This window comes from Miniopterus natalensis, chromosome 15 (assembly GCF_054644295.1).
Source record: "Miniopterus natalensis isolate mMinNat1 chromosome 15, mMinNat1.hap1, whole genome shotgun sequence".
Classification (NCBI taxonomy): domain Eukaryota; kingdom Metazoa; phylum Chordata; class Mammalia; order Chiroptera; family Miniopteridae; genus Miniopterus; species Miniopterus natalensis.
The window spans coordinates 7,059,513-7,079,191 of record NC_142095.1 but is presented as its reverse complement, the minus strand read 5'-3'; the positions used below and the strand labels follow the sequence as shown (position 1 = coordinate 7,079,191).

Genomic DNA, 19,679 nt, shown 5'->3' with positions numbered 1-19,679 from the left:
CACCATGGCATAAACAACAAAGAAAACATCAATAAATTTCCCCCAAATAAAAATTTATTCAATGCACTAATACCAAAAATTAATTTAAAAACTAAACAAGGCTTTTCTTTTTTTTTTTTCTTTTCCAATTTCAGTTGACATTCAATATTATTGTACATTAGTTGTAGGTGTACAGCATAGAGGTCAGACAAATCTCATTTCTAAACATGCCTTTCATTACCGGCAGCCCCCTGACTAAATAAACTTTAAGACTTCTAAGGGCCCAGGGCCCAGTGGACCCACTAAACATTCTAAGAATCTCCAATAAGTGAAACGAATCAGAGCAGAGCTGTGGTCTCAGCCGGCCAGCTCCACTCCCTCGCTCCCTCCGAGCGCCTCCATCCCAGGGAAGAGAAGGGCCCGACCTCACTCCAGCCCGCTCCCCTCTGCCATCTCTCAACAGCTTTACCACACTGCACACTTTCTAGACTAAAACGTCTAAAATGTTGTTTAAAAGTAGCTCAACTGGAACTATGGAAAAGTATAAACCACTTTACGGTGGAGTAAAATAAAAATCCAGTACTTCAATCCAGGACAGAGCACCTCAGGAGACCAGACAAAGGCGTGTATGTGCAACCTCCCAGGGCACACGAGAAACCCACTGCAAAGGACAACCTGTCGTGGAGTGCAAGGTGAGTGAGTCATTTTTACAACGAAACCTAGACACTGCAGTAGTTATATGTCGTGGCAGGAATTCTTCACACGTGAATCATGGTGGGGCAGCATCAGAATTTTTAAAAAGAGAATATTACTTCTGCTTTGACCAATTTAGACCGAGAATCATTATGTGAATTTTAACCTAAGAAAACACCAAATATACGTGGATATTTTTACCGCCCACCAAATACACAAATGCAAAAAGACCCAAGCAGACTTCATAGTTGATCTCAGCGCTGCTTCTACAGAGACGGCTTTGTATGATCCCTCACAACTGCTTGCACCGTCGGCTTATACAATATGGCAAGTGAGATTCTGTTAGTGTCCCATCATTACTGTAAGAAACTACCAAAGTTAGTAGCGTAATACACTATTATCTTACAGTTCTGGAGGTCAGGCGTCCAAGAGGGTCTCGCAGGACTGAAAATCAAGAGGTTGGAAGGACTGAGCTTCCTTCCTGGAGGCTGCGTGCTTCCCTCTTCAGCTTCCCTCCCGTGCAGGGGCCGCAGGCGCCCAGGTGAGCTCGTTCACACTCCTCCTCCCTCCCCTCCTTCTTCCACTGGGTCCACCGGGACAACCCAGGATAATCCTCTCTCAGGTCCGCTGATTAACGACCTTAACTCCAACTCCAACCTTCAATTCCCTTCGCCACGCAACCTGACAGGCCCACAGGTTTCAGGCATTAAGATGTGGACATCTCGGTGGGTGAAGGCAACCTGCCTAAAAGCCAGTCTTACCCATAAAACAGGAGAGAATCCTGATAAATGTGTAAAAAGACTGCTCGGAAAAGGCATTTTCAAAGTGGAAGAGTTAGTGAATAGTAACTACTGGTTAATATGTACAAAAACAAGAGGCATCTACTTCAACAATGCTTTACTCACGTGCTCTAAAGTATGCTTCCCACACACTGGTTTCTGGGTAGATCTTTTAAGTGAAATTTAATCATGCCAAGTACTTAACAGTCTTCCAAGGCTCATCAGAGGACAGGAGGGAGTGTCCAAACTCCTTGGCAGGGACCTAAAGCTCTTCACAGTGTAGGCCCAGTGCACCTCCACCCACCACCGCCTCCCCTCATGCCTCACTCATGCACGCGGGCATTTACTGAGTGCCTAGCGGTATGCCAGCCAGTGATCTAAGGGCAGGGATACCCTGGTGTCCAAATGACACAGTTCCTGCTGGAGGGAGTCAGTAATCTAGTGGTAGTCCGTTAGTCAACGTATCACACAAAACAAGCATAAAACTGCAAACTGTAACATGCACTGTCAGGAGGGACCGGGTGCTGTAGGCACCTGTGCCAAAGGCGTCTCACCTGGTCGAGGAGCCTAACGATTCTCGGGAAGGGGCAGCTGAGAAGAGAGCAGAGGAATCATTGGTAGTTGACCTTGACAGGAGAGCAGAGTGTCTTCCAACTGAGGAAGGACAGGCACCTATGCCCTTGGGGAAGGGAACGGAGCGTGTCCACACCCCCGCTGGTGGACAGCACTGTCCATCGAGCAAACATCACAACTCCCTGCTCAGCGTAAGTGTCCCCTTTTCCCACAGGGGCTCCAATCACCCCGCATCAGAGAGCTGGCCCACTGTGCCTCTCAGCTTTAACTTACATGTTCTGTACCAGAGCTCGAGTCACGCCCGCCTCCCCGGTAAACGGTGGGCTCGCCGAGGCCTAGGCTGTGCCTCCTCTCCCTCCCCAGCACTGCCCACAGACCCAGCGGGCTGCCACAACTCACACACCTGCGCGTCAGTGACGTGCGAAACCCCGAGCAGCTGCTAACAGGCCTCTACAAAGAGTACGCGCTGAGATACTGCGCACACATCAAAAAGGAGCTCGAAAAGGTTGTTCCGGTGACCCCCAGGAAGGCAGGCAGAAGGTAACAGAAACCGCGGAAAAAGGAGGAAGCTCAATGCCTAACACATGAACAGTTATGTTAAATATAAGAGGTCTCAATATTCCACTGGCTAAACAAGCTCTGCTGATTCCATAAAACATTACGTGGCCACATACACACACACGTCGCTGCCGGGGACAGTATGAAGTAAGACAGCTGCAAAGTAGAATAGTTAGTATGGCCCTGTTTTCGGAAAAAGAAGGGAGATAAGACGTGTGTGACAATAATGAGGCGAATGTGCTGAGCGGGAAGCTGGGGTGTTTCGGAAGCCTTCCCACTCCCAGTTAGGCGTTTCTGTGCTGTCTGAACTCTTTACAAGTATGCGCTGCTCTTGTTAGCAGGAAAAAACAAACCTAAAATTCCTATGCAGTGACCCGCCCATCCTGGCTTCTCATCAGTCTTTCTCCAATTTGGTGCCGATAGTAAACCCAAAATCCAATTTCACTCGCTGGAGCTATTTAAAAAGTTCTCCTCCCATAAATCTGCAAACTGCTTTAGTGCATCAGATCTCCTGGCTCCCTCTGAAAATCCTTTGCAGCTCCGGGTAAGCACATAAATTCTACTTTTTCTTGCTCATCCAAGAAAACAAATGCAGAAGAGCATCCAATGCAAATGCCATCGAGGCTGTGAGGCTGGCTGCTTTGTGGAATCGAAACTAGGAACTTTTTGCTGACATTTCCACTTGCTTAAAAAGTGGGTTCCTGAATAAACTTTACGGGAACCTACGTCACTGAAGAAGTTTGAGAGAAAGTGACATTTGGTGGTTATGCACCGAGAACGAGTGATCACTGGTTTCACCCCAGGCTCTTCCAGCCATTCTCTGCATTGACCAAGAGTCCATCACTTTGCTCCATCTGTCAAAGGGCTCCAAACACGCCGGGTGTAGTAGGGACACTAAGCAATGCCCAAAACCCACAGTAGGCATTTTAGTTCTTAACACAAGCCTGAACCTAAAGATGGCCAATGACTGGGCACCCCCAGAGTCCGGAGTCAGAAAAGAAATAAACTCGAGTGGTGTCACCTGTGGTCAAAATCAGGGGCGCTACCACCAAGCTGCCTTTAGTGAGAGGTCGCACTGAACAACACTGGCCCTTCTCACTATTTCTCCTCCAGCCCAGCCGTTCAGGGGAACACCGTCTAGGAAGGAGGGTTCTACGCCTAACAGCCCTGCCTCCCTCCCTCACTAGTTCACTAATAAGTTGATACGAACTGAAAGGCAAAGAGCAGGGAGGGCCATGTGCTGGGCCAGCACGGTTGCAGGTGGCATGGTTTCTCCCCTAAGTAAGACTCGGGAAATCACCTACTGTAGCACTAGCCAACGGAAATATAATGCACATCACGTGCTGTAAGTGTTCTGAAAGCTGCAGTAAAAAAGTAAAAAGAAACAGATGAAATTGATTCTGATAATATTACATTTAGGCCCATATATCCAAAATATGATCATTTTAACATACAATCAATAGAAGAAAATGAAGCAGCTGCTTTACACTCCCGTTGTTCCTGGCAATCCAGCATGTGTTTGACACTTAGAGCGAATCTCAGCTTGGACCAGCCGCATTTCGAGTGTTCACTGCGCTTTGCGTGGCTACCGGCTACCATGCTGAAGATGCAGGCCTACGGGGAATCTAATCAACAGCGCAGGCAACGTGCTGGGTGCAGGACAGGTGCACACAGCACCTAAGGTTCACAGGCCTCCGAACAAAAACATTGCCTTTTCCTTTAGAAACTTTTCTCGAAAACTTCACCCAGTGGCTCGGCTCCTCTTGCATCTCCCTCATGCCACCTTTCTGGACCAGGTCTCTCTCTGCACCTGTCTGCAGCTCATTCAGTTGTCCACAACTCACTTGCTGTGCCCTAATTTCACCCTTACTTCTCCGTGAGTCTAATCCCACAATCAAGAACAAAGAACAGGACAAAAAAATACCCAAGCTTACACTCTTGGGAAGGGCATCACTGAAGGTCCTGTCACTTACCTACTTCCACGCTTTCTAACCACTGTCTCCTGAGAGAGAAGGAACACCATTTCCTTAAAGTGAAGCCCAGGACCCCTTGCAGACCCAGAAACAAGAGCGAAGACCATAAAACTCAGGAGCCCACTGCTTGGGAGAAGCCACGCGTGGCACACGCCCAACACGTGCCCTGTGATTGGCCAGAGACAGCCTAAGCTCTGTTTTAGCATTGTCCCAGTGAGTACAGTATGTGGTTTTTATCTTATTAAAGTCCATCTTCTTTCAAACCAATTGGGCTGATTATGCAGCAACTAAGCATATTTACAGATATATTTATTTTACTTAGCTTTGGCCCATTTACTCAGCTAGCCAGATATTAATCATATTAATAACATGGTATTAATCATATTAAAATCGTTTGTTCAGTTGTTACATGGGCAACTTTATTCAATCCAGTATCGATACATTGCACCCTCGCCCTAGAGAGTCATTTTCAAGTACAAATTTATGACACCACCTACCAAGAACAGGTCCATGCAAATCTATTTCCATCCCCCCCCTCAAGAAAACCCCTCAAAGTGCACACTTAGACGGCAGTACGCTCGCTGTGTGTGAAGTCGTCTTTGTGTAATCGGTTACGCAGAAGCCCTGGACAGGGCACAGGAAGGTGGAAGAGTGAGGTTAACCTCCTGCAGCCAATAAGGAGCACAACTCTGAAAGTATCTTCCTAAGTCAAGCATTTTGAAATTTCAATCAAATCTTGTTTTCCAGTGTAGAAATTCATGCCCCTGTGCACCGCAGAGTCTTATATTACGGGCATAATGGACACATGCATGCAGATTCATAAACTTATAAGGAACTTGTCATTTTAACATACCCCAAGCCCCGATCCACATTAGGCGCATTGCAAGGAGAATGGAGCAGGGTAGCTTTAAAAGCCTGGGTGGGATGAAAACACTCCTTCAATGTAACGCGGCGGCCGGTCTGCACGGCACTGGTGTCTCCGTGATTAAATCCTTTAGGCTCCAAGGGCCCGTAAAGGGACTCTTTTCTAAAGATAGAGTTGACTCGGAAGATTTACTAACGTCTGCTTCAACAGCTATCCTCCAGAACTGTTAAAACAATATAATTGTCAAACTAGTGCACTGCGAGTCTCATTTTTATTGTTAACATTTGCCACTGAAATTGCTCTTTAATTGTTTGTTTGGGAACAGGCACATAAAACATCATGACAGCGATATTTTGGCACATATTGGAAAATCTGCCATGAATAAAGATTTTTTTCCCAATGAAATACAGTTTGCCTCTATTACTTGGCATTAAAATGATTTACTGAAATAGGTCCAGACATAAACCGCTGAAATAAAATGAAGAAAGATTACGGTTGTAGCAAAATGCAAAGGCGGATCCATCCAGACTCACACTTGAGACACGTTTAAATGCAACTTTGACTCTTTAGAAGGTGGCACGAGGGGAAAAAGAATGCCTCCCGTCCCGCTCGCCCAGCAACTGCACACTCATAAACCAAGGCTCTGGGCTCCTGCGAGGGCTCCCTCCTTCGGGAACAGCATTTATTAAGCGGACCCCGACGGCCGCAGCGCCGGGACCTGAGGACTGCAGGAACCGTCAGCTAATCCAGAGCGTGCCCCTGCGCCTCCGCTCGCCGCCCAACACAGCTGCTGTCTCGCCAACACACACGCTGCCCGCCCAGGTGGCCCTGCCAGGGAAGCAGCACCCGGCTGCCGCCACAGCCCCTTTTCGTGAGCGATCAGCGACCCGGCTTTCCCAGGGCTTGGCCTGCCCAGAGCCGGGCACCTCTCCTGGAGGGCAGACAGCGCTCCGCCCTGAGTCCATGGGCCCCTGGATCTGAGACCGGCTCTGTCTTTCATGCTTCCTTCCCCACAGCCCCTTTGGCTGATCTCAAAAGCCTGGCTGATGGGGGCTTGCAGAGAACTCCCAGGTCCAGCTTTCAGCCTGTTTCAAGTTTCCAGTATAATCCCACAACGCCGAGCCTGATTCCCTCCTGGTCCCAACCCCGTGGCCAAGAGGCCTACCTCCTCACGATGCGTAGCCCCAGCAGCATGAAGGCTCTGAAATTTAATTTTTTTTTAAAGTAGAGGATACTATGTGATTTTAGAGAGCATAGAGTATTGGCATGAAACAACCACAGTATAAAGCCCTGTAGGATCTGGGCCCAAATGGCCCTTCAGCCTCACTCCCCACATTTCTCCCTGGGCTCCGGCACAGGCACAGCTAAGAGCTCACCATGCCCCAAACTGGATGCTCCCTCTCCCCTTGACAACTCCTTCAAGGCCACATTCAAAGGTCACTTCTGTGAGACTCCTCTCCCCACACTGAGCAGTCGGTCACTGCCTCCAGTGGGACCCACAGGGTCCTCCATTAAGCTCCCACACTGCTCCTGACCAATTACGTGCCCACACCTGGCTCTCTCCCTGCACCACAAACCCAGGGGGCTCAATATTAGGCACCCAGACAGAAGGATGCACTGTGTCTCCTGAGTTGGCAGTTACAATTGGAGGTTGCTTTTATCCCTTTTTTTTTTTTAATAATAAAAACTACTTTCAATGGGCTATGTATTTAACCAGGGTGATCCACACTTGGAGCTCTTGGTTCTAGCATACAACCCCAGAAATCTTTTCTTAAGACTTGCACGTGGCTACTTTGTGCCAATGGGACACTGGACTCAGAATTCTGCTCTCTTCATCTTTGCTTTCCTCCAGGCCTGAGGGGAGGCAGAGGCTGCCTGCAATTCCAGCCCATCAGGAAAAGAAAGGTTTGCTTTCTCAATGAAAACCACACAGGAGGAGAGGCACTGCTGGTAAGAGCACAGCGTGTGAGCAACTCTAGCAAAGAAGAAAGAAGTCATAAAGCCTATGATCGGGCTTTAAGTACATCAAACAGAAGCTGGAAAACAGTTCTGGGCTAAGAGTAAAGAAAAAAAGTAATCAAGAGGTCACAGTGGACCACCAGCTGAATGAGTCCAATGCTGTTTTGCTATTTGAATGGGTTGCTGGAAGACACAAGCGGGAGGCAAGCACGCAGGGCCCTGCACCATCTTTTCATTATGTCTCCTTCTGATCAAATCATTGTTGAAAGCTGCTACATATATTCTAGACCCCACATATGCCCTTGAACTTAGAAACCAAACCTAACTAAAGAATATACCGTGTTCCCTTGAAACTAGGAATCTGACAGTTCTAAGATGCACCATTATTTTCTCAAGCACTAAGAAAAATGCTGCCAATTAAACTATGACATGCTTTCTTATTACCTAGAATTTTCATTTTATTTTTATTGAAAGAGCTATTTTAGACTTGTTCAGACATATATCCTTATAGTGTATCACTCTTGGGCACTTATAAAAAGAAAAAGAAAATAAATTGGTTAAATCAATGACAACCAGGTCACCTGGCAGAAAGCAATTGTAAAAAGCCAGTGACTTGGAAAGTACATCCAAGTTTCAGAAAGATTAAAATCTGAAAAAAAGCAATAAAATTCCATCTTATGCCTAGTTTGATGACAAAATTTAGGAAGGACAAGGCAACAGTTCACAGGATAAATGCTACGAAGGTATTTGATTGATTAGAAAATGTATCTATAGAGAGAGGGGGAAAAAACTGAGATTATTCTTGGACTCAAAAAAGACAAAAGTAGAATAGTAATTTAATAATGTTCTTTAATAACATCAAAGTCCTGCCCCTCCAAAGCAGTGATTTCCAACTGTGTTTTTTTTCTTTACTTTTTCAGCGCCAGGGCCTCCTTATAAAATCCTGTCCTACAAGAAGCCTGCGTAGAGAGCTATGCCAGCTGGAGGAAGGGCATCATCCCCCACAGGCCTGCGAGGTCACGGGGCTCAGGACCAGCTGAAATCCTGGCCTGGAGAGATTTCACCGTCTACCCACTCCCTGCGGCAGCCACAATACAATGACAAGTGTTTAAATCATGGCATTAATCAACTAAACATTTACTGTGGCCTGTAAAACACAGAGCCTGCCTTGGTGCTCCTTATACGAAGGTTAATCAAGTATGGAGGGGTTTTGTTAACCTCCAAGAAGAAATTTCCTATGTGCAGACTTTATACCTTGAGATGAGAGTGTTTTATCAGTCACCAAAGGAGCTGTATTGACCTTAACAGGTTAGAGGCCCGCCCACCCCCTAAGGCCCATGGTAGCTCCACGTCTCTATCTCTGCATCACCAGTCTCTTTTCCAATCAAGACGGATGTGGAATGTGGCTGAGCCTGGACAGCACAGGCTCCTGCCCCACTCAAAGCATGTGGCCCAACCCAGCAGCTTACTGTACCCCCTGCTGTCAGAAACAAACCCAGTTCCCCAACAAACTAGCAAGTATGTATGTCCTACTGAAGGTGGGGAGACACACAGACCACTTGGAAAAGCTTTAAATCCCCATTAGAAGGCTCTTGATCTGCATGTTTCTTCACCACCACCCCCTTCCCTCTCTCTTCTCCTAATACGGCTTCTAAAAATCCCCTTTTACTATTGGATTTTTGTTGTTTTGAATTGTTAAATTTTTTTCAATGACAGTTAACATTCAATGTTGTTATGTATCAGCTTTGGGCAGACAGCACATTGGTCAGACCCTTCTACTATGGGAGGCAATTCCAATCCAGGCTCCAACCCACTTCTTCCCACCCAATTCCAACAGCTCAGCAACTCCACTCAGCTTCTCCGCAAGGGAAAGGGTGACCCGGGGCTAAGAAAATTAACGTTTCCACCACAGAGCCGCATAAACACACAAACAACTTGCAGGTTAATGTCTTGGGATGATTAAAGAAAGCTAGTTTGCCATGTGGAGGGTTATCAGACCCTCCCAGTTACTGCTCCATCGACCACCAAGGTAGATTAGGCTGATCCGTGCCCTTCTTTGCCCCTGGTGCTGTTGGGCAGCCATGGAGGGAAAGATTTCAGTAAAGGGGGATGACCCACCCAGGTACAGGGCATTTCTTTGGTTAAGGGCAATCCCTTGCTATAAGCACCCACTCAACTTTCAGCCTGATTTTCCAATCTGTATTGATTATAGGTAAGGATTTATCAGAGGTGAGACAAGTCAACTCCGCATTCTCTCCACACGGGAACCTTCGATGGAATGTTTTCTTGACCAGTTGCATTCTCTGAATAAACGGTGCGTGGGAGCTAAGCTCTTTTACGTTCTGTAGAAGACAACTTTCTGCCCAGAGGCAAAAAGCTGTTGATCTGACTCAGTGACGAAGAAGTCAGAGGCCTTCACACTGAACATCAGAGTCACACTGAAGCATGGTGGTCATCCTTCCCTTTGTCCACACACCAACCTCAGGAAAGGTATTCTTTCCATATTAGACAACGTGTGCAAAGGACTTGTAGAAAGACGGCAGGCCATTAAGCAGTGTCCCTACGCAATTTCAGAGTTGGACAGAGCTCAGGCAAGGAAACTGAGGCCTGACAAGGTTAAGTCAGATCATGAGGGACACACAACAGTCTTGTGGGCAGAGTTAGGGTTAGAACCCAACCACACAAGATGGTCAAAACTTTAAAAAAAATTTAAATTTCAGATGCACAGTTCCTTACCAGAATTACTTCAAAAATGAGCGGGATCAGTTTGCTTTCCTCCACAAGTCTGTTAAAAAATAAAAAGATAAACCACACATTAGAGAGCTCATACTTCAACTGCCACCCTGCTATGAAGCACTGTGGTCCCACGTGTTACTGCTTAAATTCTGTGACTGAGAGATCACATGGTTCAATACACACTCATTTTTAATACGCTGAACTACAGCTATTTAAACACAAGAAATGTGGAGCCTCTTTGCAAATGACTATTAGCTTAGCCTTACTGATCTGTAGCAAGCCAAATCTCAGAATATTTAAAATGGAAAATTTTATTGCAATTCACAACTATTATGAAGACTGTCAAACGGGGCAATGCCGGCCAGATGGCATAACCCGCCATCACCGCGCAGCTAAATTCTGAGCATGTCACACTGTAATCCTTCATTTGTGCCTCATCAGGTACCTTCTCAGCATTCACAATTTAACGTGCAGTGATTTTTTTAATCATCTTTAACTTGAAAAAATGTAGACACCAATCACCCAATAGACTCTAGGCACTTCCCTCATTAAACCTAGTTAAAAACTGTCATCTACTAGAAGAATTTTTCCATGCAATTTAAGAGAAAATAGCCTTGATTCAAAAGTGACAGGTGTGTTTTTTTTTAAAAGAACAATACTTCATCACTAAATATTCCTTTAGTCCACGGGTCAGTAAACTTTTTTCTGCAAAGGGTCAGACAGTAAATATTTTAGGCTTTGCTGGCCACACAGTCTCTATAGCAACGACTGAGCTCTGTCACTGTGATGGAAAAGCAGGCATCAGTAATACGGCAATGAGCAGGCACGGCTGTGCTCTAATAAAATTTTATTTACGAAAACCAGCAGTATGCCATATTTAGCCCACAATCCGTAATTTGCTGATCCTGTTTCAGTTTTTTTAAAAAAAAATCAGATTCCTTAATTTTATTGGAATTTGCTTTGCATGATAAACTGCAGCACTTAAGCATGTTGCCCTCGAAGGTACGCACCGTTTGTCTAGTTCACAGAATGCGCCAGGTGGATGGAAAGGGAATTTATCACCTGGCCTCTCTGGAGCTTGTTTGTCTATGATAATACATTGATTTAAAAAAAAAGAAAAGCCCATGAGACTAGCCCAAGAAAAGGTCACAGTGTTTACAAATATGTTTTAAAGGAGAGTGAGATACAAAGAGTTTCCCAAAGACCGAAGCTCTTAGAAAGCCCGATCCCAGTATCTAGCAAAACCAAATGTGATTATTCCTGTGGTTTCAATATATTAGAGGGAAAAGGTTTCGACTACAGGTACTAAATTCATTTACATTCTCTCACTTTCCGGGGCAATTGCAGGCTCAGATCCGAATGTGACGCTCCTTACCCTGTGGCTGGGTGAACGGGAAAAGCAGAGACTAAGACCAAGCGCGGCTTCAGGCAGCACCTTCCCGATATTCTTCCTCGGCTTCCTACATGTCACAATCTCTTTTCCTAAGCTGGTCTTTTAATTTTTTTTTTTTTTATATATAATATATACTCGTATTAGGCCCAGGCTGAAATACCAAGCTCATACATGTCAGGGTTGCCCTAGCAACCAAAGCCAAGGAAGTCACAGGGACACAGATACCACTTCTTCTCCACTGGTCCCTAGAAGTGACAGGTGCCTCTCCCACAGTCACCCCAACATCAGATCCAAGCATCCACTCCCAACACCAGACTTCTCATGATAGTATTTTAAAATATAACCCTGGCCGGTGTGCCTCAGTTGGTGGGGCTTCGTCCCATGCACCAAGAGGTCTCTGGTTCGATTCCAGAGCACATGCCTGGGTTGCAGGCTCGATCTCCAGTAGGGGGTGTGCAGGAGGCAGGCGATCAATGTTTCTCTCTCATCAACGTTTTTCTCTCTCTCCCTCTCTGCTTCCTCTCTCTCTAAAAACCAATAAAAAAATAATTTAAAAATAAGATATAGTCTATTATTAACATATGACTATATCAACAACCTTAATTCATTCTTAAAAATTACAACTAGTGCTTCTTCAGGTCCCTACATGCTGAGCAAGCTGACCTGAACTCCTAACTAAACTCTAACGCTCCAGTCTTTAGATTCTTCTGAAAACAAACCACCATAACAATTTTGTTCTTTAACTTGACTAACATCATTTAGGGCCACATCTGGTAAATAAAAGGAAACCCAAGCTGAATAAAATTACTTTTAATTAAAAAACTTTTCTATGACATTTTCTATGATTCATGGACTAACCCCAATTGCAATTCCAAAAGAACTCTAAAGCCAGGACTGAATGAGAGCAGCTGTAAACATCTGCAGCAATCTAAGGCCCGGTTTTTCCCGAAGGTAAGAAGTGAGCAATGAGCTGAGCCTACTGGGCATTGACCAGCATTTTCTTAATTAAAAATAATAAAATAGAGAGTACCCAAGGGTGTCACACAAAGTATTGTTGCATGACATTTTTGTTTCAGTTATAGGTGTATATACTATGTGTACTGGGTAGTGACATAAAAATCTTTTTTTGTGTGTGTACCACAAGTTATAGATAAAACATCTGAAATCCAGACTCCAGATTGCTGGGGAAACAATATTCATTTGTCTTCAACATGTTCTTATCATTTGAATATGAAAACTCAGTTTCCTTACTTTGAGCATCTCTTTTCCTACCAACATAGGTCAAATTAGTGGCTCAGAGTCGCGGGGCACTCAGAGCTCTGCTTCTCTCAGGCCTGGGGGACCAGGCTCACCCCTAAAGAAAGCTGATGCTGCCAGTTCTCAAAGAGGTATCCTGGCAGCATGTCTTCAGTCATCAGAGTGGACTCTGGAAAATCAGGATGCAAACGCTCTCTCATTTTAGGGCTCCACTGTGGTTGGCCACCACGAGCTGAAATCACCGGGATCATTTTCCCTCATGAGCCTGTAATATACTAACTTCCAAAAGAACGCAATTCTATGGTTTATGGGCAGCCTGGAGGCCGGGAAGTAGAGAGATGTATCTGAATTGTTTTTAAACCAAACACAAACCAAACAGAGATCTTTTCTAAATGATCCCTCATCTTCAAAGGACTGTTAAGATATTAACTACAGTATACGTTCCTCCTTCATTTCGCCATCTCAGCACACTGTGCGTAAGCAATGCCAGATGAGTCAACTGAAACACTGCCCTTCTCAAGTGTAGTTCCTGGGACTACTTCACTGTATTGTTGTGTTTCTTGTTTTGTTGTTGTTGTTGTTTTTGGGGGGTGCTTTTCCTCTTAACAGTGAACTTAACTTTAATGATAGATTGCGTGTGATTAAAGGGTTTTCCTTACAGGTTTTGTTTCGGAAGATATGCTGGAATTTTGTATATTTGTGGCTCATATTATTAACAAAGGAGGTGCTGTTTGAATGAGAACATTTCGAGTAAATGTATGAACATCTTTGGGATACATTATTTGACAGTCTACCTCCCTCCTGTGCCTAAAGCAAATATTGCCCTGGTGTTGGGAATTTTTTTTTTAATTTTATTTTATGTTTGATAGTTAAGGCTCACTATAAAGTAAATCTAGCAATATTTAGATGTAAATGACTAAGACACAGCTGTTCTAGTCATCTGAAGGCCTCTTCACTCCCATGTCTGGCACCTGGACTGGTATGACTCAAGGAAGCTCAGTTAATCCTGGTGACTGGGTCACCCACCGCTGCCCTCTCCTGGTGACCTGCCCTCCCGCCGCAAGTCAGCTAGGTGCTGAGAGTGCCTAGAGAACCAGGTGGAAGCTGCAGGGCCTTTTCTAACCAAGCCTTGGGGTAGCAAGTACCGCCCCCACTGCATTCTAAATGGTTACGAGCCAGTCACTAAGGCCATGCAGGCCGGGGTGGAGGAGAGCTCGAGCAATCTCCTGATGGAGGAGTGGAAGAAAAACATGTGGGACAGGACAGAGATCTTCACAGCCATCCTGGCAAGACTCAACCTACCAGTACCAGCTGGCGACATACTGAAATTTTAGCAACTGTTTCTTCCCCACAGGCAGTTTGAGTAACACTAGTCTAGAACCAGAGAGACCAGTTAATAGGCTACCACAACGATCCAGTGGAGTCAAGATTGGGGCCTCGTATCCATTGAATAACAAAGGATCCTAAACTTGGTGGCTTAAAGCAACACCCATTTATCGGGTTCACGTCCTTAGGTTAGAAGTCTAGCTCAGCATGGCTGAGTTATGTGCTCAGGGTGTCAGACATCTGGAGTCAAGGTGCTGACTGGGCTAAGTTCTCACTTGGAGGCTATGGGTGGAAGGGTACTGTTTCCAACCACATACTTAATGCTGACAGAATTCAGTTCCTGTGGTTGTAGGACTGATGTCCCCGGTTCCTTGCTGGCTGTCAGCTAGGGATCCCTCTCAGATCCTAGAGGCCACACATTCCTTGTCACATGGTTTCCTCCATCTCCAAAGCCAGCAATGGAGATATATCTCTTCCAGGTAGAATCCTTCTCAGGATTCAAGCTTCTTTGACTTCCCTGTCTCTGACCTCCAGACAGATTTAAATGGCTCATATGTATAGTCAGGCCCACCTATGATCTTTGTATTTTGAGATGAGGTAGTTTGAGACCTTAATTACAACTCCAATAACCCTTCCAGCAGCACTCTATTATTGCTTAACTGAAAAACTGGGAGAAGTTGTGTATACACCGGAGGCTGGGAATCTCAAAGGCCATCTTGGAATTTAGCCTACCATGAGCCTGAACTCGCCCTCCACCCCAAATCCATCTCATCCCCACCTCTTTTTTTTTTTTTTAGCCTCACCTAAGGATATGTTTATTGATTTTAGGTTGGGGGAGGGAGAGACATGCCCTGACTGGTATCAAACCTGCAGCCTTTTGGTGCATGGGACGACACTCCAACCAACTGAGCCATGCAGTCAGTGCCTCATCTCCTTTTTAAAAAAAATAATTAATATTTGATTCTTTAAATAAGCTGCTTCTGGCCAACTTGTATAGAAACCCAAATAAATGCTGGCCTTGTAAAAAATTTCCCAATGATGCTGGTTAGGAGATTTAGAGCTTGTATTTGTCCCTGAGTGCTATACAGAAAACAAAGCTCTTTCATTTCTTATGACTTATATCATTTGCCAGTCTAGAGGACCAACAGTCATTTTTAAATAAAAACATCTCTAACATCAGCTGAATTTCAAATTACTGGTTCCGTGAATCAGCTTCAAAAAGAAATGGTTTCATAATGTTTCTCTATAGCATATTATGTCTACCCTGTAAGCAATAATACTGGTAACATTCCTCTTTGAAATGCCTGCCCTTGTATGCAGTGTTTGCTAATTCTCTTGCGGAAAATTGCAGAAGTTTTCCCAGTAAAGGTACAGATGTAAAAAATTATTTTTCACCCAAAACGGGAGGGGAGCAGGGTTAAGAGTTTGGCAGCTTTAGCCCAGAGAATTTTTAGATCTGGTCACTTTACAAAGCTCTCTAGAGTTCTCCTCATGGGCAGGCATTATACTCCTTCCCTGAGGAGGTTTACACCCCAGTAGGCATAAAAACAACTTAATCCAAGTTATAAAGCTGAGGCCTTAGAATTAAGTCAGAAAACAAGGCGACACCAGAATGTACCTCCAGGTATGAAAATCTCCCACTGCCTAAAGCAGCATGAAAAAGGTAAAAATTTCAGCAAGAGACAGTGTGGTCAAGTGAAAAGCAAATGTTTTCCAATAGAAAGGAGATTTTAGATGGAAATAAAAGAACTGTACGTTATATTAGCAACTTTGCAAAATGCTTTTCTGCCTATTACATCAATAGATGCCCAATCCAGGCCCATGATAATGCACATGTTGAATGAAACGAGGGCACAGAATGTTCCCATCACAGAAGGTATAGAAGATTTGATGGAAGAGCTGGACTCAGATCTCCACATAGTATGAGCAGCTCATTTACCGTCGCCTCTGCCTCCTCCTAACTCCAGATGCTACAAGGTGTCCGAGAGTCCTGTGCTGTCCAGGGCTCTGCGTGAATTGTTCCTGCAGGGCACCAACACCCTTGTTCACCAGCCAAGGGCTCTGGCCCCTCCTTTCCAATCTGCCCAGTGCTCTCTGTTTCGCCTGGGTCCTGGGCCCTCACCCTCTGTCCTTCTGGGCCCTGTGGCTCCTTGGCTAACCTTTCTCTAACAATTCCTTGAATCCTTGGCACTCTCCCAAGACATGATTCTGTCCTGGTCACACGGCTCCACAGGTTGAAATGAGAGGTAAGAAACATGTTGGTCCTTGTACCGGAGCAGGGAGGGGACTAAACAGAAAGGAATGCTATCAGTAAGTTAAAGGGCTGGCAGGGGCACAAACCAGAGGCCAGTCCCTAGAAGACCACTAGATGGCTGGCATCCCTTCTCCCCTGCAGACACGAGCCAACACTAAAAAAGAGCAACTGTGTAAGGGACAGTCTTCAAATTCCTTTCAGTTTGATGAGCCTGCGCTTATTTTCTATGGTCACTTTTTGTCACATTACTTAATGAAATTGCACACCTGAAATTTATGGAATGTTATTAACCAACGTTACCCCAATCAATTTAATTTTAAAAAAATTTTAACTCTACCAGTTTGATTTTTTATTATCTTAATGGAATTTTCTTTGATTACTAATAAAGCTGACTCTTCTTTATGTTTATTGTTAGAAATGGCCTTTTCATTCCTTTGTCCATTTTCCCTTTGGGCCTATCCTACAATTTCAAGATACTTAATGAAGTCTGTCCCCAAAGCTAGCCATGGTGTGTACTCTGCAAACAGCTGGGTTACGCTGTATCTATGACTCCAAGCAGAAAGATGTGTGCACGCACACGCACACACACACACACAGTGCATTCTGAGGGCACAAGGTATCTCAGAGGCCTTTCCCTCGTTGAAGCACCACGGTTGGTCTACTTCCCTGCCTGGGCCTCTTCCCTGTGTAATATGCGATGGCAAAGACTGCTAAGTGATAACACATGTTGGGGATGGTAACAGTGAGCCCAGGAAGTCACAGAACACTTGAAACTCAGACCACTGTTTAGTCTGGCAGCTCTCATGCTCTTTAATTACATGACAAAGGCCCTCCCTGTCTGTACAGCACTGTAATATATTCTGACCAATAGCTGTCATCACATAAAATCAGAGGACGTGAACGTTGAAAGAGAAGAAGATCTGGTTTTGGTTGAGACATGAGAAGTGAACCGAGATCTGTGCCTTGGGCCACAGTTACATTCCATTCTGTTGGGCATCACTTGCTCTGCAGTTGACTCTCAGTGACAGGTACATGCCAAGTACTCACAGACAATGCATGACTTTATCAAGAGCATGTAAACAACAGCAAAAGTTTGCAGTACAAGTATGTTGCTGATTCTAAAATGGTAAATTACCCTGGTAAATCACCAAAAGAAAGTGCAAACATTGCAATGGAACTGATGCTAAAACTTGCCAAATATGATCAAGGGATGGATTCTTTCACTTTCAAAAGGTACACTGATCGTACCAAGAGACTCTGTTTATTATTTCTACAGTGAGGATGCCATGAGCTGATGGTTTTGCTGGCTATAACACCCAATGTTTAAATGCTCAGGAAGCTTGAAATCTTGATCTTGATTCTGATAGCCCAGGCTACATCTCCTGTAGTAAAATCTAGTAGCCCAGGCTGGACCTCCTGCAGTAAAATCACTATGGGACTTAAGCACTGCTATTTTTACAAAGCTTTCATGTCACCTCTGCAGTGGCCACAGAGTTTGTAGAACAGTCTCTAGTGCGGTCTAGTGGCCCAGGAAGCTTAGGGCTCTTGACAGTGAACAGCAAGCAGGAGACAACCAGAGACCTGTGGGCTGCAAGTACCGCCCACCCCTCCAGGGCTCTGACAAACTTCACTAAGAAAGACATGCAGACTCACAGGCCCAAAGTGTGTCTCAAAGTTCATAAGTCTCAGCAAATAATTAGCAGGTGACAAAGTATGGCCAACAGCACAGAAGACCTGAGATTTAACCAACATTCTAGGTGTATATGTAGAAAGGAACCTGGATGTCCCCCACTTTAAGCAGGAGTTCAAGGAGAAAATAGGAATGCTCCAATAATATATACAACCCTTAACTTGTAAAACCTCCTGCCCCTGAAGCCTGGAGAACCCAGGCTAGAACCCACCTCTAAGAAGAGTTCCAGGGAGAACCGGAGACCCAAACAAGTGAGTCACTCCGTCCCATTTGAGAGAGCTAAAAATAAATAGTAAATTCTGAGCATGCCTAAATGATTTATTGGGGAAACTGTAACATTTTCCACAGGAAAAATATCTTAATTGTTTTTTAAAAGGCAACTGTAAAAAGGAACTCATTAAAATAGTGACCACAACAATCACAATCCTTACGATTTTTACTATCTATTATCTTAACACAGGAAACGAAGGACAGCCACAAATGACAACAAGCTCCACACACAAGTGTGTAAATAACAAGGCATTAGTACAGTGTTAGTATTGGTTTTACAAATATTCTAAAAATAGAAATACATAATGTAGTTTCCAATGACCCAAATAAGAATTTAATACCTCGACTTCTTCATTCACTGACCTCATCACTTTCAAAGTCTCTTCTGAGGGACGCATTTCCGGATAGTTTTGTAACTACTCACTGCCCCACCACTTCCAAAATCTCACCTTCAGCCATCCCGAGGGTAGAGCACTTCCCCACTCCACAGCTCAACGGCCCTCCCTCCACGTGGCAGTGAACCCTAACCCTTCCCCGAGGGACTAGTACAGGGGACCCACGGGGGCCAGGACTCCCCTCTTTCCCCATCAGTTTCACCCTCCTGCAAGGTCAAGGGCTGGGGAAGCTTTTCTAGTAACCGGCTGGAAGTAAATACATTTGGCTTCGCAGGCCATGTAGTCACTTTCAAAACTACTCAATTGCAGTAAACACAAAAGCAGCCACAGAAAGTAAAAGAACGCATCAAAGCGCCGGTGGTCCAATAACATTTTATTTACAAAAACGGGGTCCGATCTGGCCACAAGCTATAGTTCACCAGCCTCTGCACTAGATCATTCTCATCGACAGAAACATCACTAAAATATTGCTCACCTTAAAAACAAGCACAAAAACTCTCCTTTGACCCATGTCTCCCTATTTTTCAGCCGTCTTTACAGAAAACCTCTCTCTAGAATTATTGACCTTCCCGATCTCTACCCTGTCATTTCCTCCTGGATGACCTCCCACCATGCTTTGGCCCTCACGTGCCACCGAAAATAACCCCTGAAGTTATTCCGGTTGCCCACAGTACCAGTTAACTCTCATCCTCACCTTCCTGACGCTCCCGACAGCGTGCGACACTGTGACATCCCCTCCCCCTGAATGTCCCTGGAAGCCAGAGGCTTCTTTCTTTAATAATGAAGCTAGCACTAACCCGGCCAGCCAATGCCCCCTCAGCCCTGTATGTCCTTTCCCAAGGAGCTCTGACCACCCGCCTGACACAGCGCGCCCAGCGCGCCACTCTCGGTCCTCTCGCCCAGCCCCACTGTCACCAAAACCATGCAAGTCACAGGAGGAAAACTGAAGTGACGAGCGCCCAGCACACAGGGCTGGCAT

At 45.1% G+C, this 19,679-nt stretch overlaps 1 protein-coding gene across 1 annotated transcript in view; it reads right to left on the bottom strand.

Annotated features, from left to right (window-relative positions):
• Window positions 1-19,679, bottom strand: part of ULK4 (unc-51 like kinase 4) — a 177,535-nt gene that overhangs the window by 80,327 nt on the left and 77,529 nt on the right. The window contains exon 31 of the mRNA XM_016196088.2: window positions 10,116-10,164. Within this exon, the coding sequence (XP_016051574.2) occupies window positions 10,116-10,164 (49 nt within the window). The remainder of the gene's footprint in view (window positions 1-10,115; window positions 10,165-19,679) is intronic.